The sequence below is a fragment of the Hippopotamus amphibius genome, chromosome 5 (assembly GCF_030028045.1).
Source record: "Hippopotamus amphibius kiboko isolate mHipAmp2 chromosome 5, mHipAmp2.hap2, whole genome shotgun sequence".
NCBI classification, from domain to species: Eukaryota; Metazoa; Chordata; class Mammalia; order Artiodactyla; family Hippopotamidae; genus Hippopotamus; species Hippopotamus amphibius.
Window position 1 is genome coordinate 93901295 of NC_080190.1, and position 27747 is coordinate 93929041.

General features: G+C 37.9%; 1 protein-coding gene across 11 annotated transcripts in view; it reads left to right on the forward strand.

Annotated features, from left to right (window-relative positions):
* The window catches only part of SPIDR (scaffold protein involved in DNA repair), a 337463-nt gene that overhangs the window by 98198 nt on the left and 211518 nt on the right, over positions 1–27747 (forward strand). For 10 of the 11 annotated variants that reach the window (XR_009053672.1, XM_057734363.1, XM_057734364.1 and 7 more), the window contains one exon: positions 15053–15297. Coding sequence is in view for 10 of the 11 variants with exons in the window: in XM_057734363.1 (XP_057590346.1) it covers positions 15053–15297 (245 nt within the window). In the remaining variant the exon portion in view is untranslated. Of the gene's footprint in view, positions 1–5829; positions 5857–15052; positions 15298–27747 lie in introns of those variants that run through there. The other variant, XM_057734372.1, reaches the window with a different exon arrangement.

Genomic DNA, 27747 nt, shown 5'->3' on the forward strand with positions numbered 1-27747 from the left:
GATTTTTAATCTCAGTAGAAAATAGAATTCTTTTAGGAGTTGGGAGTCTGATACACTCCTTCCATTCTTGGTGGTTTTTCTATCCTTTTTCACACAACCAGTTTAGTTCTTGATAAGTAGCCAGAGAACAGCCCATCTTAATTAAGAAGTGAGTGTGTCGGACTTCCTAGGTGGCGCAGTGGTAAAGAATCCGCCTGCTAATGCAGGGGACACGGGTTCGAGCCCTGCCCTCGGAAGATTCCACATGCCGTGGAGCAACTAAGCCCATGTGCCACAACTATAAAAAAAAAAAAAAAAAAAGTGAGTGTGTGTGTGTTATGATTCCACCGGAATGTAAAGACCACATGGATAAGAATTCTGGGGTCCCCACCCAACCCCCCACCACGACTATATCCAGAATGATTTCTGATACTGATACATAGCAGCAATGAACTAATTTGTTAAATGAATGAATTCCATTTTAGAATTATGAGTGGAAATGAAAGCATTTGCTAACTAAACTTGCTGGCTTATCAGCCACCAGTACTCTCCATGCCCCTTAATTTTTTTTTTTTTTTTTTTTTTTATTATTTTATTTTATTTTTTTTGGGGGTACACCAGGTTCAATCAACTGTTTTTATACACATATCCCCATATTCCCTCCCTTCCTTGACGCCCCCCCCCTCGATTCCCCCCCACCCTCCCTGCCCCAGTCCTCTAAGGCATCTTCCATCCTCGAGTTGGACTCCCTTTGTTATACGACAACTTCCCACTGACTATTTTACAGTTGGTAGTATATATATGTCTGTACTACTCTCCCGCTTCTTCTCAGTTTCCCCTTCACCCCCCGCCCCCTCCCATACCTCGAGTTCTCCAGTCCATTCCCTGTATCTGCTTCCCTGTTCTTGTCACTGAGTTCATCAGTACCATTTTTAGATTCCGTATATGTGAGTTAGCATACAATATTTGTCTTTCTCTTTCTGACTTACTTCACTCTGTATGACAGATTGTAGTTCTATCCACCTCATGACATATAGCTCCATCTCATCCCTTTTTATAGCTGAGTAATATTCCATTGTATATATATGCCACATCTTCTGTATCCATTCATTTGTTGATGGGCATTTAGGTTGCTTCCATGTCCTGGCTATTGTAAAGAGTGCTGCAATAAACATGATGGTACAAGTTTCTTTTGGGATTATGGTTTTCTTTGGGTATATGCCCAGGAGTGGGATTACTGGATCATATGGTAGTTCTATTTGTAGTTTTTTAAGGAACCTCCAAATTGTTTTCCATAGTGGCTGTACCAACTTACAGTCCCACCAACAGTGCAGGAGAGTTCCCTTTTCTCCACACCCTCTCCAACATTTGTTGTTTCCAGACTTTGTGATGATGGCCATTCTGATTGGTGTGAGGTGATACCTCATTGTGGCTTTGACTTGCATTTCTCTGATGATGAGTGATGTTGAGCATCTTTTCATGTGTTTGTTGGCCATCTGTATGTCTTCTTTGGAGAAATGTCTATTTAGGTCTTCTGCCCATTTGTGGATTGGGTTATTTGCTTTTTTGGTATGAAGCTGCATGAGCTGCTTGTATATTTTGGAGGTTAATCCTTTGTCCGTTGTTTCATAGGCAATTATTTTTTCCCATTCTGAGGGTTGCCTTTTAGTCTTGTTTATGGTTTCTTTTGCTGTGCAAAAGCTTTTAAGTTTCATGAGGTCCCATTCGTTTATTCTTGATTTTATTTCCATGATTCTAGGAGGTGGGTCAAAAAGGATGTTGCTTTGATGTATGTCAAAGAGTGTTCTGCCTATGTTTTCCTCTAGGAGTTTGATAGTGTCTGGCCTTATATGTAGGTCTTTAATCCATTTGGAGTTTATTTTTGTGTATGGTGTTAGGAAGTGTTCTAATTTCATTCTTTGACATGTTGCTGTCCAATTTTCCCAGCACCACTTATTGAAGAGGCTGTCTTTTTTCCATTGTATACTCGTGCCTCCTTTGTCAAAGATAAGGTGCCCATATGTGTTTGGGCTTACTTCTGAGTTCTCTATTCTGTTCCATTGATCTTCCTTTCTATTTTTGTGCCAGTACCATACTGTCTTGATCACTATGGCCTTGTAGTATAGTTTGAAGTCAGGAAGCCTGATTCCACCAACTCCATTTTTCCTTCTCAAGATTGCTTTGGCTATTCGGGGTCTTTTGCGTTTCCATACAAATCGTAAGATTTCTTGCTCTAGTTCTGTGAAAAATGCCATTGGTAATCTGATCGGGATTGCATTAAATCTGTAAATTGCTTTGGGTAGTACAGTCATTTTCACGATGTTGATTCTTCCAATCCAGGAACATGGTATATCCCTCCATCTGTTTATGTCATCTTTGATTTCTTTCATCAATGTCTTAAAGTTTTCTGCATACAGATCTTTTGCCTCCTTAGGCAGGTTTATTCCTAGGTATTTTATTCTTTTTGTTGCAATGGTGAATGGGAGAGTTTCCTTAATTTCTCTTTCTGCTCTTCCGTTGTTAGTGTATAGGAATGCAAGAGATTTCTGTGCATTCATTTTGTATCCTGCTACTTTACTAAACTCATCAATGAGTGCTAGCAGTTTTCTGGTAGAGTCTTTAGGGTTTTCTATATATAGTATCATGTCATCTGCAAAGAGTGATAATTTTACTTCTTCTTTTCCAATTTGGATTCCTTTAATTTCTTTTTCTTCTCTGATTGCTGTGGCTAACACTTCCAAAACTATGTTGAATAACAGTGGTGAGAGTGGACACCCTTGTCTTGTTCCTGTTCTTAGAGGGAATTCTTCCAGTTTTTCTCCATTGAGAACAATGTTGGCTTTTGGTTTTGCATATATGGCTTTTATGATGTTGAGGTAATTTCCTTCTATGCCCATTTTCTGGAGAGCTTTTATCATAAATGGATGTTGAACTTTGTCAAAAGCTTTTTCTGCATCTATTGAAATGATCATATGGTTTTTATCCTTCAATTTGTTGATATGATGTATCACGTTGATTGATTTGCGTATATTGAAGAATCCTTGCATCCCAGGGATAAACCCCACTTGATCGTGGTGTATGATTTTTTTAATGTGCTGTTGCAGTCTGTTAGCTAGTATTTTGTTGAGGATTTTTGCATCTATATTCATCAGTGATATTGGTCTGTAGTTTTCTTTTTTTGTGACATCTTTGCCTGGTTTTGGTATCAGGGTGATGGTAGCCTCGTAGAATGAGTTTGGGAGTGCTCTGCCTTCTGCAATATTTTGGAAGAGTTTGAGAAGGATAGGTGTTAACTCTTCTCGAAATGTTTGATAGAATTCGCCTGTGAATCCATCTGGTCCTGGGCTTTTGTGTGTTGGGAGATTTTTAATCACTGCCTCAATTTCTGTACTTGTGATTGGTCTGTTCATGGTTTCTATTTCTTCCTGGTTCAGTCTTGGAAGATTGTATTTTTCTAAGAATGTATCCATTTCTTCCAGGTTATCCAATTGATTGGCATATAGTTGCTTGTAGTAGTCTCTCATGATGTTTTGTATTTCTGAGGTGTCCGTTGTGACTTCTCCTTTTTCATTTCTAATTCTGTTGATTTGCATCTTCTCCCTTTTTTTCTTGATGAGTCTGGCTAATGGTTTATCAATTTTGTTAATCTTCTCAAAGAACCAGCTTTTAGTTTTATTTATTTTTCTTATGGTTTCTTTCCTTTCTTTTTCATTTATTTCTGCTCTGATCTTTACGATTTCTTTCCTTCTGCTCCCTTTGGGGTTTCTTTGTTCTTCTTTCTCTAGTTGTTTGAGGTGTAAGGTTAGGTTGTTTATTCGATCATTTTCTTGTTTCTTAAGGTAGGACTGTATTGCTATAAACTTCCCTCTTAGAACTGCTTTTGCTGCGTCCCATAGGTTTTGGGTTGTTGTGTTTTCGTTGTCATTTGTTTCTAGATACTTTTTGATTTCCTCTTTGATTTCTGTAGTGATTCCTTGGTTGTTTAATAGTGAATTGTTTAGCCTCCATGTGTTTGTATTTTTTGCAGTTTTTTTCCTGTAATTGATATCTAGTCTCATGGCGTTGTGGTCTGAGAAGATGCTTGATATGATTTCAATTTTCTTGAATTTGCTGAGGTTTGATTTGTGACCCAAGATGTGATCTATCCTAGAAAATGTTCCATGTGCACTTGAGAAGAAAGTGTAGTCTGTCGTTTTTGGATGGAATGTCCTATAAATATCAATTAAGTCGAGATGGCCTAATGTGTCATTTAAAGCTTGTGTGTCTTTATTGATTTTCTGTTTGGATGATCTGTCCATTGATGTAAGTGGGGTGTTCAAGTCTCCCACTATAATTGTGTTCCTGTCGATGTCCCCTTTTATAGCTGTTAGCATTTGCCTTATGTATTGAGGTGCTCCTATGCTGGGGGCATAGATATTTACCATTGTGATATGTTCTTCTTGGATGGATCCCTTGATCATTATGTAGTGTCCTTCCTTGTCTCTTTTAATAGTCTTTACTTTCAAGTCTAATTTGTCTGATATGAGTATTGCTACTCCAGCTTTCTTTTGACTTCCATTTGCATGGAATATCTTTTTCCATCCCTTCACTTTCAGTCTATATGTATCCCTTGGTCTGAAGTGGGTTTCTTGTAGGCAGCATATAGAAGGGTCTTGTTTTTGTATCCATTCAGCCAGTCTGTGTCTTTTGGTTGGAGCATTTAATCCATTTACATTTAAAGTGATTATTGACATGTGTGTTCCAATTACCATTTTCTTAATTGTTTTGGGTTTGTATTTGTAGGTGTTTTCCTTTTCTTGTGTTTCCTACTTAGAGAAGTTCCTTTAGCACTTGTTGTAAGGCTGGTTTGGTGGTGCTGAATTCTCTTAACTTTTGCTTGTCTGGGAAGCTTTTGATTTCTCCCTCAAATCTGAATGAGATTCTTGCTGGGTAAAGTATTCTTGGCTGTAGGTTTCTCTCTTTCAGGACTTTCAGTATATCCTGCCATTCCCTTCTGGCCTGCAGAGTTTCTGTAGAAAGGTCAGCTGTTATCCTGATGGGTTTTCCCTTATATGTTGTTTGTTGCTTTTCTCTTGCTGCTTTTAATATTTTTTCTTTGTGTTGAATTGTCGTTAGTTTGATTAATATGTGTCTTGGTGTATTTCTCCTTGGGTTTATTCTGTATGGGACTCTCTGTGCTTCTTGGACTTGGTTAATTATATCCTTTCCCATGTTGGGGAAGTTTTCCACTAGAACCTCTTCAAATATTTTCACAGACCCTTTCTTGTTTTCTTCTTCTTCTGGGATGCCTATAATTCGAATGTTGGTACGTTTAAGGTTATCACTGAGGTCTCTGAGGCTGTCTTCTAGTCTTTTTATTTTTTTATCTTTTTCCTGCTCTGTGGCGTTTATTTCTTCCATTCTATCTTCCAATTCACTTATTCGTTCTTCTGCCTCAGTCATTCTGCTGGTTAGAGCATCTAGAGTATTTTTAATTTCAGTTATTTTGTTATCCATTGCTGTTTGTTTTTCTGAGTTCTTATGAGCTGTTTCTTGTACTTTCTCTAATTTGTTATCGAGATTTTGTATCATTTTTACTATCATTACTCTAAATTCTTTTTCAGGCATTTTTCCTATTTCCTCCTCATTTATTTGGTCTTGTGGGTTTTTTTCCTGCTCCTTTGCCTGCATGGGGTTTCTTTGTTTCCTCATGGTTGTCCAAGCTTTTGGGGTTGCTTGTCCTGGTGATAGAGGTGTTTATAGAAGACTGTCCAAGCCTCAGACTAATGTCCAAGTATTGGATTAGACGAATATTCAGTCTTGCTGTGTGCTCCTACCAACAGTGTGATTACAGTCAGCCCTTCATATCCTCTGCCGTGATCAACTCGGCGACTCGAGGTGAGTGACGGGTGCCGCAAGCTTGAAGAAGACACAGACACAGACTGAAGAGAAAGATGGGACCGGGGGACTCAAGACCTCTAGGATCAAGAGCCTCGCTGATTCCCCTTAATTTTTAAAAGCTGTCTTGGTTTTGGGGATTTTACTTGTCACAGTTGCCATGGCATATCTTCTTTAACATTTTTGCTGTTGCTCCCACCTTTTAACCTTCTTAAAAACATTTAGTGGTTGTTATTAGATTTAAAAGCTTCTAAACAGGCAGGACCTTATACTTCTCTTGTTATTTCCTTAAAATTGCCCTGACTGTTCTCATTTAGTGTGAGTTGAAGAAAGGGAGGCTGAACCAGGATAAACATGGTGAACTTAGCACAGCCTGGCCCTCGCTGATCCTTCCAGGGCAGGTCTGGGCAGGCCACTAATTGGGTGGAAGCCTCAGAGAGCAGAAACCAGTGCTGCAGGATGTGGCCCTCCCAGTCAGGGTGCAGCAAGCACCAGCCACCCCCACAGCAGGGCCAGCGGGCACATAAGATGCTTTACTGACCCTGCTGGGGACGCCTTCTTGCCTGGGCTGAGGCCAGAGCTTGAGGCTTTTGTTTTTGCATGAAATAAAGTGAGCTGTTTTCTGTCCTATAATTGGTTATCTCAAGGAATAATTTTAGTTTAGTTACCATCTTTCTTTTATTTGTTTTACCAGCTGGGTGAGTATTTAGCTACAAAGGTGTAATTTAAAAATGAAGAGGCTATCATTTATTACTGATATTCCACTGTTGCTCTTGGTGTGACCTTTCTGTAAATTTTAGAATTAAAAGCTTTAATTTCTGAGAGTGTTGTTTCATCTGGCTGATTGGTTTCATTTGCTTTACTACAGAGGGTCGACTTAATCTTGCAGTTAGACTCTAACTTCTTTTTTTGGTTTTGTTTTGTTTTAACAACTTTATTGAAGTACAACTGAATGCAATTTACTGAATATATCAAAGTGTACTATTTTTTTTTTAACAGACAATAAACTGCATATATTTAGAGCGTACAATTTGGTATCCCAGTTTCCCAGTTCATTCCCCCCCAACCCTCCCTGCTTTCCCCACTTGATGTCTATATGTTTGTTCTCTACATCTGTGTCTCTGTGTCTGCCTTGCAAACTGGCTGATTTGTACCATTTTTCTATATTCCGCATGTGTGTTAATATACAATATTTGTCTCTTTCTGACTCACTTCACTCTGTATGACAGTCTCTGGGTCCATCCATGTCTCTACAAATGTCCCAGTTTCATTGCTTTTTATGGCTGAGTAATATTCCATTGTATATATGTACATTTTTTTTATCCATTAATCTGTTGATGGACATTTAGGTTGCTTCCATGTCCTGGCTATTGTAAATAGTGCTGCCATGAACACTGGAGTGCATGTGTCTTTTTGAGTTATGGTTTTCTCTGGGTATATGCCCAGGAGTCGGATTGCTGGGTCATATGGTAACTCTGTTTTTAGTTTTGCAAGGAACCTCCATACTGTTCTCCATAGTGGCTGTATCAATTTCCATTCCCACCAGCAGTGCAAGAGCATTCCCTTTTCTCCACACCCTCTCCAGCATTTACTGTATGTAGATTTTCTGATGATGCCCATTCTAACCAATGTGAGGTGATACTTCACTGTAGTTTTGATTTGCATTTCTCTAATAATTAGTGATGTTGAGCAGCTTTTCATGTGCCTCTTGGCCATCCATATGTCTTCTTTGGAGAAATGCCTATTTAGGTCTTCTGCCCATTTTTGGATTGGGTTGTTTGTTTTTGTGATATTGAGCTGAATGAACTGTTTATATATTTCAGAGATTAATCCTTTGTTGATTCGTTCGCAAATATTTTCTCCCATTCTGAGGGTTTTTTGTCTTGCTTATAGTTTCCTTTGCTGTGCAGAAGCTTTGAAGTTTCGTTAGGTCCCACTTATTTATTTTTGTTTTTATTTCCATTACTCTAGGGAATGGATCAGAAAAGATCTTACTGTGATTTACATCGAAGAGTGTTCTTCCTGTGTTTTCCTTTAGGAGTTTTATAGTGTCTGGCCTTACATGTGGGTCGTTAATCCATTTGGAGTTTATTTTTGTGTATGGTGCTAGGGAGTGTTCTAATTTCATTCTTTTACATGTAGCTGTCCAGTTTTCCCAGCACCACTTATTGAAGAGGCTGCCTTTTCTCCATTATATATCCTTGGCTCCTATGTCATAGATTAGTTGACCATAGTTTATCTCTGGGCTTTCTATGCTGTTCCATTGATCTATAGTTCTGTTTGTGCCAGTACCATACTGTCTTGATCATTGTAGCCTTGTAGTATAGTTTGAAGTCAGGAAGCCTGATCCCACCAAGTCCATCTTTCCTTCTCAAGATTGCTTTGGCTATTTGGGGTCTTTAGTGTTTCCATGCAAATCGTAAAATTTCTTGTTCTAGTTCTGTGAAAAATGCCATTAGTAATTTGATCGGGATTGCATCGAATCTGTAAATTGCTTTGGGTAGTATAGTCATTTTCACAATGTTGATTCTTCCAATCCAAGGACATGGTATGTCCCTCCATCTATTTGTGTCATCTTTGATTTCTTTCATTAGTGTCTTGTAGTTTTCTGAGTACAGGTCTTTTACCTCCTTAATTAGGTTTATTCCTAAGTATTTTGTTCTTTTTGTTGCAATGGTGAATGGGACTGTTTCCTTAATTTCTCTTTCTGATTTCTCATTGTTCGTGTATAGAAATGCAAGAGATTTCTGTGTGTTAATTTTGTATTCTGCACCTTTACCAAATTCATTGATTAGCTCCAGTAGTTTTCTAGTGGCATCGTTAGGATTTTCTATGTATAGTATCATGTCATCTGTGAACAGTGACAGTTTTACTTCTTTTCCAATTCGGATTCCTTTTATTTCTTTTTCTTCTCTGATTGCTGTGGCAAGGACTTCCAAAACTATGTTGAATAGTAGTGGTGAGAGTGGACATCCTTGTCTTGTTCCTGATCTTAGAGGGAATGCTTTCAGTTTTTCACCATTGAGAATGGTGTTTGCTGTGGGTTTGTTGTTTATTATGTTGAGGTAGGTTCCCTCTGTGCCCACCTTCTGGAGATTTTTTATCATAAATGAGTGTTGAATTTTGTCAAAAGCTTTTTCTGCATCTCTTGAGATGATCATGTGGTTTTTATCCTTCAGTTTGTTAATATTTGCGTATATTGAAGAATCCTTCCATTCCAGGGATAATCTCCACTTGAGCATGGTGTATGATCCTTTTAATGTGTTGCTGGCTTCTGTTGGCTAGTATTTTGTTGAGGATTTTTGCATCTAAATTCATCAGTGATACTGGTCTTTAATTTTCTTTTTTTTTGTAGTGTATTTGGTTTTGGTATCAGGGTGATGATGGCCTCATAAAATGAGTTTGGGAGTGTTCCTTCCTCTGCAATGTTTTGAAAGAGCTTGAGAAGGATGGGTGTTAGCTCTTCTCTAAATGTTTGATAGAATTCACCTGTGAAGCCATCTGGTCCTAGACTTTTGTTTGTTGGGAGATTTTTAATCATAGTTTCAATTTCATTCCTTGTGATTGGTCTGTTCATATTTTCTATGTCTTCCTGATTCAGTCTTGTAAGTTTATACCTTTCTAAGAAGCTGTGCATTTCATCCAGGTTGTCCATTTTATTGGCATATAGTTGCTTGGAGTAGTCTCTTATGGTGCTTTTTATTTCTGCCGTGTCTGTTGTAACTTCTCCTGTTTTCTAAATTTATTGATTTGAGTCTTCTCCCTCTTTTTCTTGATGAGTCTTGCTAGAGGTTTATCAATTTTATTTCTCTTCTCAAAGAACCAGCTTTTAGTTTTATTGATTTTTGCTATTGTTTTCTTTGTATTTCATTTATTTCTGCTCTGATCTTTATGATTTCTCTCCGTCTACTAATTTGGGGTTTTGTTTGCTCTTCTTTCTCTAGTTTCTTTAGGTGTAAGTTTAGGTTGTTTATTTGGGATTTTTCTTGTTTCCTTGAGGTAGGATTGTATTGCTGTAAACTTCCCTCTTAGAACTGCCTTTGCTGCATCCCATAGGTTTTGGATCATTGTGTTTTCATTGTCATTTGTCTCTAGGTAGTTTTTGATTTCCTCTTTGATTTCTTCAGTGATCTGTTGGTTATTTAGTAGCATATTGTTTAGCCTCCATGTGTTTGGTTTTTTACAGTTATTTTCCTGTATTTGATTTCTTTTTTTAAAATTAATTAATTAATTAATTGGCTGTGTTGGGTCTTTTTTTTTTTTTTTTCCTTTCCTGTGTGCTGGCTTTCTTTAGTTGAGGTGAGTGGGGGCTGCTCTTCGTTGTGGTACGTGGGCTCCTCATTGCTGTAGCTTCTCTTGTTGCAGAGCATGGGCTCCAGGCACATGGGCTTCAGTAGTTGCAGGACATGGGCTCAATAGTTGTGTCTCATGGGCTCTAAAGCACAGGCTCAATTGTTGTGATGCACAGGCTTAGTTGCTCCGAGGCATGTGGGATCTTCCTGGAGCAGGGGTCGAACCTGTGTCCCCTGCATTGGCAGGTGGATTCTTAACCCTGTGCCCCCTAGGAAGCCCCTGTAATTGATTTGTAATCTCATAGTGTTGTGGTTGGAAAAGATGCTTGATACGATTTCACTTTTCTTAAATTTACCAAGGCTTGATTTATGACCCAAAATGTGATCTATCCAGGAGAATATTCCATGTGCACTTGGGAATAACGTGTAATCTGCTGTTTTTGGATGTAATGTCCTATTGATATCTATTAAATCAAGCTGATTTATTGCATCATTTATTGCATGCAAGCTTGTGTTTCCTTATTAATTTTCTGTCTCGATCATCTGTCCATTGGTGTAAGTGGGGTGTTAAAGTCCCCCACTATTATTGTGTTCCTGTCGATTTCCTCTTTCATAGTTGTTAGCATTTGCCTTATGTATTGAGGTGCTCCTATATTGGGTGCATAGATATTTAAATTTGTTATCTCCTCTTCTTGGATTGATCCCTTAATCTTTATGTAATGTCCTTTCTTGCCTCTGGTAAGATTTTTTATTTTAAAGTCTATTTTATCTGATATGAGTATCGCTACTCCTGCTTTCTTTTGTTTTCCATTTGCATGGAATATCTTTTTCCATCCCCTCACTTTCCATCTGTATGTGTCCCTAGGTCTGAAGTGGGTCTCTTGTAGACAGCATATATATGGGTCTTGTTTTTGTATCCATTCAGCCAGTCTGTGTCTTTTGGTTGGTGCCTTTAGTCCATTTACATTCAAGGTAATTATCAATATGTATGTTCCTATTACCGTTTTCTTAATTGTTTTGTTTTTGTTTTTGTAGGTCCTTTTCTTCTCTTGTGTTTCCCACTTAGAGAAATTCCTTTAGCATTTGTTGTAAGGCTGGTTTGGTGGTGCTGAATTCTCTTAGCTGTTGCTTGTTTGTAAAGCTTTTGATTTCTCTGTTGAATCTGAATGAGATCTTTGCTGGGTAGAGTATTGTTGGTTGTACGTTCTCCCCTTTCATCATGGCATTTTGTTTCCTGTTAGAAATGCCTACACAAAGAATACCTGGTTTCCTCTGCTCGCTAAGGCATTATTTGTCTTTTTGATTGGCTGCTGAAGACATTACTTGTTGTGTTCCTCATTGTCCTTTACATAGAGATCCACTTAGGAATCAAGAAAAAAAACTTTCCAGAAAATAAATACAAAATTTAAAAATATAAAATTTAATACACTTACTAAATGCTTAATGTGTTAGATGTTATTATTTCTCCAAATTGAAGATGAGGAAACAGGCATAGGAAAGTTAAATAAATTGCTTATGATAACCTGCTATTAAGGGCAGGGATGAGCTTGAGATGTTGGGATCATGTCTGTGGAACCTCTTTTTTCTCAAATCTAATCCACTTTTCTGCCTCTTCTCACCCGAATACAGGTTAAATGTTGATGATATTCCTAGGGTTTCAACCTGGACCTTCTCATCTTGCTTCTACATAATTCCCATAGACAGTCTCTTCTAGCGCTTGTACCTTCACGCGCTGTTTCTGTTTTTATGGTTGCGGAGCTTGTGTCTCCACATCATATCCCTTTCTTAAAACTCCAGACCCACAGAGCTGCTGCCTCTTTGTCGGTTTTACCTCAGCTCTTTCATAGGCGTTGCAGGGTTTACATATGAAATCCAACTTAGTATCAGCAACTGTCTCTTTCCAGGTATATTAGAGATATAATATTTCCTGAATTCCCTTTCTTGATAAATGTATCTCTTTACTTACTTCTCAGACCAGATGCTTGGGGTCTCCTTTGACTCTGCCTTCACTTTCATTTCTAACATTTAGGAGTCCTTAAATACTGTTATATCTCCTTCCTTATTTTCTTTCTAGTCCACTTCTCTCTACTCCCACTACCACGCACATCTTCATCTCTTGCTTTGATTATGGAAGAGCCTTCTAGTAGCTGCTTTCCCTGCTTGCCCATAGTAGAGTGTGTTCTTCAGAATGTTGTTTGGATGATCTTCCATATCAATGTGTGACTTGATTAGCCCCTGTTAAAACTGCCCATGGCTCCCCCAGTGCCTTGGAATAAAGCTGCATGGCCTGCTGTGGTCTGCAAGGCCTTCAGCAGCCTTCTGTCTCTCTTCTGCTGCTTGTATATTTTCCTGCATGTGCTCTCTTCTCTCTGGCCCTGTATTTGTGTGGTCCTCCTGTTCCTAATCCCTGAATGTACTTCCTTCTCTCTCTGCCTACTAACCTACACTTAGCATTCAGCTTTAGGTGAGAGATCCTGATTCAGGTGGCAGCTCTTTCCTTCTTCCCTTCTCCCCATGCCCTACCTGGTTTTGTTTTCCTTTTACCTGTTCCCATGGAGCCTGAACAACACTTTGATTGCAGTACTTCCACCATATTGTTTTATGACTATTTCATTTTGACCTCTCCATCTCCACAAAGCACTGTGTCCCCTTTGCTTCTGCACGTGAGTTTCCAGCACAGGCCACATGTAATCGGTTACTTGTTGACATTTTTCTAGGACAGTGGTTCTCAACTGGGGGTGATTTTGTCCCCCAGGGGACATTTGGCAATGCCTGGAGACATTTTCAATAGTCATGACTGGTGGGGCAGTGCTAACACATCTAGTGGGTAGTGGCCAGGGATGATGCTGAACACCCTGCAGTGCACAGCACAGGCCCCCACAGTATTCAGCGTGAAACAGCAACAGTGCTGAGGTTGAGAAGCTCTGCTCTAGCAGGAAGCGCAAAACTTGACAGTAGTGAAAGAAAAGACATTCCATAACAAGAAGATGGAATTAAATTTGGAGTTCACAAGTAACATAGAAAAGTTTTCAGTGTTAAGGAACTGAATTTTCAGTGTAAACTACTCTGGTTCTTTTTGTGGCCTATTGTTTTTTTTGTTTGTTCTCTTCTTTAAGAACTTTTATTGAGATACAGTTAACATACAGTAATCTGCATATATTTAAAGTGTACAATTTGATATATATTTTTTTCATTAGTAATGTATATATGGCAATTCCAGTCTCCCAATTCATTCCCCTTTGTGGTGTGTTGTTAATATTTATTCAGAAGCTGTGTTTGGGGGGAACATGCGACCCCTTTGCTTATTAATGGGTCAGCAGTATTTAGTAATTAAACACTTTAGTAATGCAGTAATGTAAGCATGCAGCTGTGATTATGAAAAGGGTAGTGGAACTAACTCTTCTTTTGAGAATTTTTTTCATTTACTTTTTGTATTTTAAATGCGCCTGGTAACAAACAGGTGACTACCTAAGCGGGTTTTTGGAGGACATGTGGGCATAGTAATGTCCTTTTTAAGCTCTGAAAAAGGTGTTAAGTATAAAATCCTAAAAAAGAGGCCAAATGTGATAAACATTTTGTCTTGTGTGTAGATTGGGACATGATGAAAACTGTAGTGCTAACCTACACACACATGGAATTAAATTTGGAGTTCACAAGTAATATAGAAAAGTTTTCAGTGTTAAGGAACTGACTTTTCAGTGTAAACTACTCTGGTTCTTTTTGTGGCGTACACACTCCTCCCCCCCCCCCCCACCGTGCACATGCACACATATATACCCACAAATGATAACCCTCATTCACTTGTATCCTCTTCACTGGCTCTAGCCAAGTGCTTGCTACAGTGCCAGTGACACAGTCCATGCTGGCTCCTCACGAGGGTCCCCATAGCCACACTATGAATTGACCGGGTACAGAATCCATTCAACTAAATGTACAATTTATATTTAGTACATTTAAAATTTAATATAGGTATTAAATTAGGAGGGGCTACTAATATACTAGAAAATTAGACTGTTGAAGAATAAATTGTTGCTGACATTAGAACAATATGGGACTGGCTTGCAAAACCAAGTAATGGGAAAATAAAATACCTCCCACACTTAAAAGTTTTAACATGTGTCTGGGTAAAGACAGAAAACATTGCATAAGAATGTTTTGATTCTTCTCTCCGGGATTGACTGTAGATATAAATTCTTGTTTTATAACCTGGTTTTCAAAAAACATTCTTATTTATTTGGTAGTTCAGAGATTTGAGTAGAAGAAAGAATTGGAACTGTTAGGAACAAGACTCAGTGACTCATTCTTAAATAGTTCCTGTTGATATTAGCGATTTCAAACTTGCCTCTGGAAAATATAATATTATATTGGAATTGTGTGGGAAAAGTCAATTTTTCATCTTTAGCCTTGGAGACTTCTTTGGTAAATTAAGTGCTTTACACCTGAAGAGGCAATTTTCTTTGTATTTGGCTTTTAGCAAATAGTGAATATTATTTACCCCACATTAAAATTCAAAATCAGAATGATACTTTTTTTCCAGCAGGCGTTAGATTACAATAACTAATGGCCATTCAGATTGGTGTTATTAGTTCACTTTTTTGAGACTGACATATGTGTGGCACATTTTGTTTAATTTATTGAAGGAAGGTTGAAATATTTCTACTGAATTTGGTGGATTCTGTGAGATAGTGTCTGGCTTATAATTGGTTTAACCGCTTGTCTTTGGGTATATGGCTTCCTTAGTTTGGATTTTATGTCAAAATAGAAGTTGAAGCTATAGATACTATATCTACAAAGTTATTTCAATGAATATAATCATAAGGGAATAGAATAATAGGCATGTAAAAATATAGATTTGAATAAAGATTTCTCCAAATGTAATTGCATTTCTTTTAATTTTTTTTCAGACAAATCCTACAGAAATTTTAGAGTATTCATCAGATAGTGAAAAAGATGACTCGGAGAATGTCTTGTTCACTGATTCAGAATCCTCTAGTTGCTACATGGATTTTGGATCAGATGGAAGACAGGTTATGGAGAGACTGATAAACCCGATGGTAAAATCTGAGGAGACCATTCTGCATACACCCCAGAAACAGACGAAGCTTCCCAAGACTCCAGAAAATTCAGCAAAGAAGAAGAAACTTTTAAGGTTAAATTACACCTTTGTTAAATACCTTTTTTTTTTTTTTTCTCTTTCTTTAGAAAATCCAAATACCTAAAAGGTTAATTTAAAAATACTTACTTGGGAAGGAAGATTGACAGAATAGAATTGTAATTCTGATAAGCAGTTATGGAGTCCAGATTTCTGGAGATGATTTATGGAAGTGTTCATTCAAGTTGAGCACTCACTGTTTCAGTCATAACCAGCTTATATGAGTGTTTTCCTTAATGCAGATTGGTTGTTTCGGTTTATCAAATTTTATTGAGCACCTGTGTTCCAGGTGCTATCTTAGACAATTAAGACAAATAAATGACTGTTCCTGTTTTTGAATAACATGTCTAAAGAGGGAAATAGAAATATAGACTATTGAGATTACTTCTGTGATTGTGGTTGGCCAGAGAAACACTTACAGATGTTTCAGACTTATGAGGGCAAGGATTCATGGGCAAGGAACTGGCTGGTGTGTGTGTGAAGAACCATAAGGGCCAGGCCATAGAACGTCCAGCAGGACGTGTGAAGCAGCCTTGGGTGTGCCATGTAGGGGGACGTGTCCCAACCCTGTGTTGTACATCATCTCTTTGTGTTTTAAATGAGAACAAAACAGTGAAAACAAACCCCCAGTGAAAGTGAGAAGGAGAACTTGTGGCAAACAGTGCCACAAAAGCAGAGTCAGTGGAGAGTCTCAAGGAAAAAGGAGTGCAGTAGAAAGTGTAAATGTGGCAATGAAGGACACGGTTTTGGATCTGTTTAGGATGTGTCTATGTCAAGGAGGGCAAGTACGATGTACACCAAGGAGAGCCCAATGACAGTGTCAGACAGTGTTGGTGGACTGGTGGGGGAGGAGGCGAGGGTCTTGAGTTGTGGAGATGGTACTGTAACCCCTCAGCTTAAGCTGGGATTCAAGGCAGGAAAGGGGTGGGGAGCTTAGGTTGCAAGTTTGATCAGGCTTGACTGGGATCCAGTGTCTAAAGAGATCTCAGAAAAAAGGTGAGATGGGTTTAGAGAATAATAGGGAACACCTAGTGGAGACAGAGAGGTTAGGAATAATTGCTGTCAGTGTCCAGGAAAGGAAGTGGGCGAGGGAGGCCTGTCTTAAATAAAGGAGTAGAGGGGAAAGTATAAGGATGTGACCGAGTCTGGTGGGATGGACACAGCATGGAGAGTCAGTTGATGCCTGTTCACTGTATTTTTTTTTTTTAACATAAGACAGAAGGCCTTATGCCCAGAGTGAAGAAGCTATAGCTTCAAATGAGAATGGTGATAGTTTGTAATAGTCTCTGGAGGAAACAGGAAAGGAAGCAAATTAAAGGGATTCGACTGTCCTTGTTGAAGTTGATCCTTTGCAATTACAGAAAGTCGTGTTCCCAACCCTGTTGAGGGTGTACTGTGTGCCAAGCACTGTTTCATGTCCTGGAGGCACAGCAGCAAACAAAGGCAGTGAAAGCTCTACCTGTCTTAAGAGGGAAAGCTGATGAGGAACCAAGAAGTAAAGTAGATGTCGTGTCAGAAGGAAATAAATTTTATGGAGAAAAAGCAGAAAAAGAGGGATAGATGGCCAGGAGGGTGGGGAGGATGTTTCATTTTTAAACAGGGAATCAGGGAGGCCTCTGAGAATGTGACTTGATCAACTGGAAGAACAGAGCTTACATTTCCTGAGATGAGGTAGGAGGGTGTTGAGGGGATCACATGGTTTGGTTTGGTTTTCCTTTGTGGAAAAATCATGAGGTTTTTTTGGTGGGGATAAGGTTATTAGTCTTTTACTTTCTCTGTACATTGACCGTACAAGTTCTTTTCACAGTTTCCTGGGGTTTGAGTTTTTCATACTTTAAAACGAAAATTGGAGTTTCCCTCCCCAGCTTTGGTATTTGGCATCAAATTCTTTTATACTTGTGTGCATACATTTTGGGGGAGTGTATAAAAGTTTATATTCTGTATGGTCAGTTCTATCAGTCGGTCGTATTGTGTTAAGTCATCTCCCAGTTACTTTTTTAAGAAAATATTTGTTTATTTTTGGCTGGTTCAGGTCTTAGTTGTGGCAGGCAGGGATCTTTGTTATGGCATGCGGGATCTTTAGTTGCGGTGTGCGGGCTTCTCTCTAGTTGTGGCGTGCGGGTTTTCTCTTCTCTAGTTGCGGTGTGCAGGCTCCAGAGCTTGTGGGCTTTGTGGTTTGTGGCATGCAGGCTCTCTAGTTGACGCGCGGGCTCAGTAGTTGCTGCAAGTGGGGTTAGTTGCCTCGCGGCATGTGAGATCTTAGTTCCCTGACCAGTGATTGAACGCATGTCCCCTGCATTGCAGAACAGATTCCTTACCACTGGACTACCAGGGAAGTCCCAAACCTCCCAATTACTTTTTAAACACAGGAAGTTGTTCTGCATCCTTAGTAGTAAAAATCTCTTTTTACATGTATTATGTTCTTACTTTCTTTAAGTTTTATTGAGATCTAATTGACATACAGCACTGTGTAAGGTAAGTTCAAGTTCAAGCATGACTTGTATATATTGTGAAATGATTACCACCATAAGTTTAGTTAACATCATCATCTCATATAGATAGAAAATAAAAGTTTGAAAAACGTTTTACCTTGTGATGAGAACTTTTAGGATCTACTCTCTTAGCAACTTTTATGTATATCATAAAGCAATGTTAACCATAGTCATCATGTTATACATTACATCACCAGTACTTATTTATCTTATACCTGGAAGTTTATATCTTTTGACCTCCTTCATCCAATTTCCCTTCCTCCCACCCCTGCCTCTGGTAACCACCAGTCTGAGTTCTTTTTCTATGAGTGTTGTTTTTTGTTTTTTTTTAAGATTCCACATATAAGTGAGATCATACAGCATTTGTCTTTCTCTGAATGACTTATTTCATTTAGCATAATGCCCTCTAAGTCCATCCATGTTATTGCAAATGGCAGGATTTTCTTCTCTTTTTTTGTGCCTGAATAGTGTGTGTGTGTATGTGTGTATGTATGTGTATGTATATATATGGAATGGACTAGTAGGTATGTGTGTGTGTGTGTGTGTGTGTGTATATATATATATATATATATCTCTCTCTCACATTTTCTTTATCTGTTTATTCATTGATAGGCACTTAGATTGTTTCCATATCATGGCTATTATAAATATGTTGCAGTGACTGTCAGCGTGCAGATATTGCTTCAAAATGGTGATTTTGTTGCTTTCAAATATATACCCAGTAGTGGAATTGTTGAATCATGTGGTAGTTGTATTTTTCATTTTTTGAGAAACCACCATACTGTTTTCCATAGCGGACTGTACCAATTTATGGTTTCAGTGCAAATGGGTTTTCTTTTCTCCACGTTCTCCTAAGAATTTTCTGTCTCTTGCCTTTTTGATGATGGTCATTCTAATAGGCATTAGGGATGATATCTCATTATTTTTATTGTATTTCTCTGATAATTAGTGATGTTGAGCACCTTTTCATGTACCTGTTGGCCATTTGAATTTCTTTAGGAAAATGTCTATTCAGGTCTTTTGCCCATTTTTAAATTGGATTTTTTTTGGGAGGTGCTGTTGACTTGTATGAGTTCATTATGTATTTTGGATATTAACCTCTTATCAGATATATGATTTGCAAATATTTTTTTCCATCCGGTAGTTTGCCTTTTCATTTTGTGGATTATTTCTTTTGCTGTGTAGAAGCTTTCTAGTTTGATGTCATTCCACTTGTTTATTTTTTAATTTGTTGTTTGTGCTTTATGTGTCATATCCAAAAAAATCATTGCCAAGACCCGTGTCATGAAGCTAATTTCCTTTGTTTTCTTCAGGTCTTACGTGTAAGTCTTTAATCCATTTTGAGTTAACTTCTGTAAATGGTGTAAGATAGGGTCTAGTTTCATTCTTGTGCATGTGAATATCCAGTTTTCCCAGCACCATTTATTGAAGAGACTGTTTTTTTCTCAATTGGATGTTCTTGGCTCCCTTGTCAGATATTAATTGACTGAGTATGCATCGATTTATTTCTGAGCTCTCTATTCTGTTCCATTGGTCTATGTATCTGTTTTTAAGCTGGCACCATGCTGTTTTGATTATTATAGCTTTATCCTTTTGATTACTATAGCTTGAAAGTAGGAAGTGTGTTGCATCCTACTTTGTTCTTTCTCAGGATTTCTTTGGCTGTTTGGGGTCTTTTGTGGTTCCATAAAAATTTTTGGATTTTCTTTCTACTTCTATAAAAAAATCCATTGGAATCTTACTAGGAATTGCATTGAATCTGTAGTGACTTTAACAGTATTAATTCTTCCAATCCATGAACATGGGGTATCTTTTCACTTATTTGTGTTGTTTTCTTTTTCTTTCATCATGATTTTATATATTAAAAATCCTAAAGACTCCACAAAGAAAACTGTTAGATCTAATCAACAAGTTCAGTAAAGTTGCAGGATACAAAATTAACATATGCAAATCAGTAGTTATCTTTATAGACACTAATAATTCCATTTACAATAGCATCAAAAAACAAGAAAATACTTATGAATAAAGTCAGCCAAGTAGGCAAAGGAGCTCTACAGTGAAAACTAGAAGACATTGATGAAAGAAATCATGAGGTTTTTGACTGTGTTCAGTTAGATGTTATATATCTGAGCAGGAGTAGGAGTTTGGACTTCACATTACAAGGTTGGTGCTAGATGTGAATTTGTAGTCTTTATTGTCCAGATGGTTTTTAGGGCATGAGCTGGGTCATTTCATAGATAAAATGCACATTGAAAGGAGATGTCAGAGAATCTGTATCTTAGGCACTCTGCAGTGGTTGAGGCACAGAGGAAGAGGCTGCTGAGGGAGGAATCAAATCTGAGAGCATAATGTCCTGGAAAGCAACCAACTGTGACAGATGCTGTTGGGTTTGCACTGTGGAGGACAACGGAATATAGAGCCTTCTCAGTGGAATGGTCAGGCAAAGTCAAATTGCTGTGGATTTAAGAGAGAGAATGGAAGGAGAGAAACTAAGACAGCATAAATAGAAAATTTATTGTGTGTTTTGCTTTAAGGAATGTAGAGAACTGTTTGTTAATTGAAAGGAATTTGGAGATTGAGATTTCTTTTTTTGAGTGGGAATGACAGCATATTTTATATATTGATGGGAAAGGTCCTCAGCATGGGAAAGAGAAGATAACTGTTGGAGTTGTGTCTGACTTGGTGAAAGGGATTTACCAATGGAGGGGTGTCCAGGGTTAGGAGCATAGACAGTCCATCCATGGACAGGTGAGAGAGCAGAGTCTCTTCAGGTGCAGGTAGATATATGTGGCAGTGGGAACTCATACAAGTTCTTTCTGATCACTTCTATTTTCTCAGTGAAATGGGAAGTGTCTTCCTGAGCTGAGAGTAAGGAAAAGGAGATGACACTGGAGGAATGAGGAGAGAGAGTAGATGACTTGGTTATATAGTGGAAGAGTGAATGAATTAGGAAACTGCAGTAGGATTGTTTGACAGGATAAGGTCCAACTAGGAGTGGTCATCATGAATTGAGTTTGAGACTGACTAGTCAGCATGGATTGAACTGTGGGGCTGCAGATGTGGAACAGATAGAGTGTGGGATTGTCCAATCAGTATGATGAAACCAGTCAATAAAAGTACTAGGAGTGATTGTAATATTGGACCTTGAAATGTAGACTGAGTAAGGTCAGAATGAGAACATGCAGGGTATTGAGCACAAAGAGATGGGGTTGTACTAGCTGATCGTGGATTGGGAAGAGGTTGGTCAAACATTTGAAGTCATGACACTAGAGGTCATGAGCTGAACAGGTAAGACTCACGGGTGCTCAGAAGTGAATTAATGGCGGGAGGCAGTTTGTAACCTTGAAATTTTGAGAATGACTGTGGGCAATGAGTGGCTGAGGTGAGGTGGAGGACACAATCTTGGAGGAGAGGACTTCAGGGAATGAGGAGGTTGAGGTATCAGAAGCCTGGCAGGCACTAAAATCAACAAGAATGGTGGCCTGAAGCCAGAAGATAAGGCATCCAAAGAGTGGTTGGGACAGCTGTGGAGGTGCCTTCCCTGGGGTGAAGATAGGCTGTGTCCTCTGCTCCTGCCTCCTGGAATATAAGGGAGGTGCAAGATGGCCTGGAAACTTTAGTGAGGAGCAAGACTGTCCCTTCCTGGCCCTTCATGCCTGTTAGGTGGAGGGGAGGGAGAAAAGACAGCTGCTTTTTAAGGTCTCTGTCTGGGAGTCCTCAGGGCAAGAGCAGGAAGGTTAGTGGAATGAACATATGAAGAGGTTGAGGACACAGGGGTTTTGTTGGTGACTGAAGCAACTCCAGCAATATGCAACTAATTGTTTTCTTCTTTTTTAAAAAAATTTTATTTATTTTATTTTTTGGCTGTGTTGGGTCTTCGTTGCTGCATGCAGGCTTTTCTCTAGTTGCTGCGAGTGGGGGCTACTCTTCGTTGCAGTGCATGGGCTACTCATTGCAGTGGCTTCTCTTTGTTGTGGAGCATGGGCTCTAGGTGTGTGTGGGCTTCAGTAGTTGCAGCACATGGGCTCAGTAACTGTGGCTTGCATGTTCAGTAGTTGTGGTGCACAGGCTTAGTTGTTCCACAGCATGTGGGATCTTCCCGGACCAGGGCTCAAACCTGTGTCCCCTGCATTGGCAGGCAAGATTCTTAACCACTGTGCCACCAGGGAAGTCTCTCTTCTTGTGATTTCCAAGTGATAACTAAGAGATATCTGTTTTGAGGTTATTCTTTTAAAGTTACTATGTTGAAATACTAAAAGTGAGGTTGGTGTGGTTAGGGTTGTCTGTCTCAGGCATCAAACTGGAAGACTTTATGTTGACAGTAGGAGGAGCTTTACTAAACTGACTTGAAAGGCCCATGTTAGCCACATGACAGCTGTTTGCTGACCTTCTTTGGAAGCAGGGGAAAAGGTCACATGTTTTGGCTCATAGGCTGTTTTGTTTTAGAGCATCATATTTTTAGAGTTAAGAAAATCTCTTAGCTTGTTGTCTAGTAGTGATTGAAGAAAGAGTTTCTCATTATTTGATTTGTTGAAGTGAACTCTTACGAAAATGCTGAGAATACAGACAAAGAGAAGAATGGAACAAAGGTGTTACAGAAAGCCAGAAAGCAGTCAACAAAATGGCAACAATAAATCCATATTTATCAGTAATTACTTTAGATGTAAATGGACTAAATTCTCCAATCAAAAGACAAAGAGTAGCTGAATGGATTTTGTTTTTTACAAAAGGCCCTACTCTAAGAGACTCACTTAACCTTTAAGGACAGAAACAGACTGAAAATGAAGGGATGGAGAAACATATTCCATGAAAATGGAAACCTAAAGAAAGCAGGGGTAGCTGTACTTATATCAGGCTGTATAGGCTTTGAGCCAAAAACTGTAACAAGAGGCACGGAAAGTCATTTCATAATGATAAAGTTGTCACTTCATCAAGAGGATATAATAATTATAAATACTTATGCACCCAGCATAGGAGCACCTAAGTATATAATGCAAATTTAACATACCTGAAGGGAGTTAGAAATACAATAATAGTAGGGGACATCAATACCCCACGTTCAACAATGGGTAGATCATCCAGACAGAGAATCAATAAGGAAACGCTGGACTTGGACATATTACATCACATGCATTTAACATACATTTACAGGACCTTCCATCCAAAAACAGCAGAATATACATACTTCTTAAACCACATGAAACATTTCCAGGATGGATCATATGTTATGCTATAAAACAAGTTTTACTAAGTTTAAGAAGATTGAAATTGTATGAACTATGTTTTCCACCACAGTGCTTTGAAACCATAAATCAGTTACAGGAAGGAAACTGGAAAATTCACACATAAATGGAGATTAAAAAAACATGCTCCTGAACAACCAGTGGGTCAAAAAAAAGACATCAAAAGAGAAATAAAAAATACCTTGAGACAAATAAAAATGGAAAAACAACATACCAAAGCTAATATGATACAGCAAAAGCAGTTCTAAGAGGAAAGTTCATAGCATTAAATGCCTACATTAAGAAAAAAAAGAAAGATATCAAATGAACAACCTAACTTTACACCTCAAAGAATCATATAAAGAAGAACAAACTAAGCCCAAAGTTAGTAGAAGATAGGAAATAATAAAAATCAGTGGGAAAATATATGATATAGTGTGAAAAACAATAGGAAAGATTAGTGGACATGAGTAATTATTAATGGGTTTTTGGAAAGCTAAATAAAATAGATAAACTTTTACCTAGATATAACAAAAAAAAAGGGAAAAATCTCAAAATTAGAAATAAGAAGAGTCATTACAGCTGATATCACATAAATACAAAGGATCATGATAGATTACTGTGAACAATTATATACCAACAAATTGGACAACCTAGAAGAATTTGGATAGATCCTAGAAGCATTCAGCCTACCAAGACTGAATCAAGATGAAATAAAAAACCTGAACAAACTACTAGTAAGGAGATTGAATCAGTAATCAAAAACCTCACAACAAAGAAAAGTCTAGGAACAGATGGCCTCACTGTTTAATTCTGTCTAGTAGTCAGTGAAGAATTAATGCCAATATTTCTCAAACTCTTTCAAAAAAAAAGAAGAGGGAACACCTCCAAACTCATTTTACATGGCCAGCATTACCCTGATACCAAAACCAGACAAGAACCCTTCAAGAAAAGAAAATTACAGGCCAGTATGCCTAGTGAACATGGGCCCAGAAATCCTCAATAAAGTATTGGCAAACCCAATTCAACAATATATTAAAAGGATTATATACCATGATCAATTGGGATTGATTCTAGGGATGCAAGGATTGTTCATCCTTCACAAATCAGTGAACATGATACATCATATTAACAAAATGGAGAAAAAAATCGTATGATCATTTCAGTAGATGCAGAAAATACCTTGACAAATATCAACATTCATTCATGAAAGAAATTTCAACAGACTGGATGTTAAGGGAATGTACCTTAACATAGTAAAGGCCACAAAGTGCCAGCCCATGGTTGACATCATACTCAGTCGTGAAAAGGTCAAAGCTTCTCCTCTAATATCAGGAACAAAAAGGATGCCCACTCTCATCACTTTTATTTTTTTATTTTTATTTTTTTATAAATTTATTTATTTATTGGCTGCATTGGGTCTTCGTTGCTGCACATGGGCTTTCTCTAGTTGCTGTGAGTGGGGGCTACTCTTCATTGTGGTGTGTGGGCTCCTCTTCATTGTCGTGCGTGGGCTCCTCATTGTAGTGGCTTCTCTTGTTGTGGAGCATGGGCCCTAGGCGCATGGGCTCAATAGTTGTGGCTCACGGGCTCTAGAGCACAGGCTCAGTAGTTGTGGCGCACGGGCTTAGTTGCTCCATGGCACGTGGAATCTTCCCAGAGCAGGGCTCGGACCCATGTCCCCTGCATTGGCAGGTAGATTATTTACCACTGCGCCACATAGGAAGTCCTCTCATCACTTTTATTTAACATAGTACTGAAAGTCCTAGCCAGAGTAATTAGGCAATAAAGAGAAGTACAAGGCATCCAGATACAGAAGAATTAAAACTTCTTACTTACAGATGACATGATATTCTACAGAAAAACCTGAAGACTCACCAAAAAAACTGTTAGAAGTAATAAATGAATTTAGTAAAGGATACAAAATCAGTCAGGCATACTTCATTTTATTGTGCTTCGCTTCATTGCGCTTTGCGAATAGTGTGCATTTTTGTTTGTTTTACAAATTGAAGGTTTGTGGCAACCCTGTGTTTCTGTGCCATTTTTCTAATAGTATTATTTTAAAATTAAGGTATGTACATTTTTTAAGACATAATGCTATTGTACACTTAATAGAGTATGGTATAGTGTAAACATAATTTTTATATGTGCAGGGAAACCAAAAAGTTCATGTGATTTGCTTTTTTTTTTTTTTAATTTGCCATTTTAACCATTTTTAAGTGTACAATTCAGTGGCATTAATTACATTCACAGTGCTGTACAACCATCACCACTATCTATTACAAAACTTTTTCATGACCCCAAACAGAAACTCTATAAACATCAAGCACTAACTCCCACTCCTCCCTTCCCGCAGACTCTGGTAACCTCTAGTCCACTTTCTATCTCTTTGAATTTGGCCCTTCTACATATTTCACATAAGTGCAGTCATATAATATTTGTCCTTTTGTGTCTGGCTTGTTTCCCTTAGCATCATAATGTTTTCAAAGTTAATTCATGCCGCAGCATGTATCGTTAACTTCCTTCCTCTTTGTGGCTGAATGATATCTCATTGTATGGACACACCACATTTTCTTTATCCATTCTTCTGTTGATAGACACTTGGGTTATTTTTACTCTGTATACAAAAATCAGTTGCATTTCTATATGCTAACCACAAACCTATCCAAAATAGAAATTAAGAAAACAATCCTATTTACAGTTGCATTAAAAAGAATAAAATACCTGGGAGTAAATTTAACCAAAGTGGCAAAAAAAAAAAAAAAACACAAAAAACCCAAAACTCTACACTTATAATTATTTTCATCAATTATATTGATGAAATAAATTGAGGAAGACAAAAATAAATGGAAGGATATTCTGTGCTTATGGATTGAAAGAAATAATATGGTCAGAATGCCCATACTACCCAAAACCATCTACAGATTCAGTGCAGTCCCTATCAAAATTCCAATGGCATTTTTCATAGATGTAGAACAATCCTAAAATTTATGTGGATCTACGAAGACCCCAAATAGCCAAAGTGATCTTGAGAAAGAATAACAAAGCTAGAGATCACACGTTCTGATTTCAAACTATATTACAAAGCAATAGTAATCGAAAGAATATGGTATTGGTATAAAATACGCATATTTCAATGGAAGATAATAGAGTCCAGAAATAAACCTGTGTGTATAGGGTCAATTAACTTAACAACAATGGAGCCATAAATATACTGTGGATAGAGGATAGTCTTTTCAATAAGCAGTGTTGGAAAAATTGTACAGCCCCATGGAAAAAGAGTGAAACTGGACCCCTGTCTTACACCACACACAAAAACAACTCAAAATGTATTAGACTTTAATGGAAGACCTGAAAACATAAAAGTCTTAAATGAAAATGTAGGTGGTAATCTCTTTCACCTTGGTTCTGGTGATGAATTTTTGGGATTTGACACCAAAAGCAAAGGCAGCAAAAGCAAAAATAAACAAGTGGAACTACACTGAACTAAAAACCTTCTGCGCAGCAAAGGAAACCATCAGAAAAATGAAAAAGGGAACCTACAGGATGGAAGAAAATATTTGCAAATCATATCTGATAAGAGGTTAATATCCAAAATACATAGTGAACTCACACAACTCAATAGCAAAAAGAAGTCAAACAATCTGAATAAACATTTTTCCAAAGAAGACATCGAAATGACCAACAGGTATATGAAAAGGTGGTCAACATCAGTAATAATCAGGGAAATGCAAATCAAAACTCATTGAGATACCACCTCACATTCATCAGAATGGCTATCATTAAAAAAACAAGAGATGACAAGTGTTGTCCAGGATGTAGAGAAAAGGAAACCCTTGTGTGCTGTTGGTGGGAGTGTAAATTGGTGCAGCTACTATGGAAAACAGTATGGAGGCTCAAAGAAAATTAGAAACAGATCTTTTATACTATCCAGCCGTCCCACTTCCTGGGAATATATTCATACAAAAGGGGTGCAGGCTTTTAGTCATAAAGTGAATAAGTTACGAGGATCTAATGTAAACATGGTTATTCAGAACACTACATTGTATAGCTGAAAATTGCTGAGTAGAATTTAAATGTTTACATCAAAAAGAAAAAAAGATAAATATGTGAGGTGGTGGATCTGTCACTACTTAATGTAAATGAGGGGGTTCCTTTCACATCTATACATTGTATCAAATCACCACAGTGTACACTGTAAATACTTTACAAGTTGATTTGTCAAATATATCTCAAAAAATCAAAAAGAAAAAAACAAAAAAGAGTTACTTTGCATGTATTATAATAGAGCCTTCTTAAACCTTTTTTTTTTTTTTTTTTAAATGTACAAGAGGTTTTTACTAGATTTAGGATTGTTGACTAGAGGTCATGGTGTTTCCATTCCTAAGTTCTGGTGCACCTGGTCAGAATTCCCTGCAGCAATTCTTGGAGCAGAGGTATCCTGTGACACTATGACTAAAACTAAGGTGGAATGCAGATTCTTTCTTAGGGCTTCAGATGCTCCTGCATGTGTTCTGCATTCATTTTTACTCTTGTTTTTTTACCTTTCATCCTACAGTTCCCACAATTTACTTGTGACATTCTAAGGCTTGGCATTAGCTGTATCCTGGCTTTCAGGTTGTATTCTGTCTTTTTTTTTTTTTTTCTTCTCTCTAAAGTCATAAGATTGAAAACCAACATTTGGCAAATAATTTTCTAAATCACTGTGCAAAGAATACAGTGTTTTGCTTTCT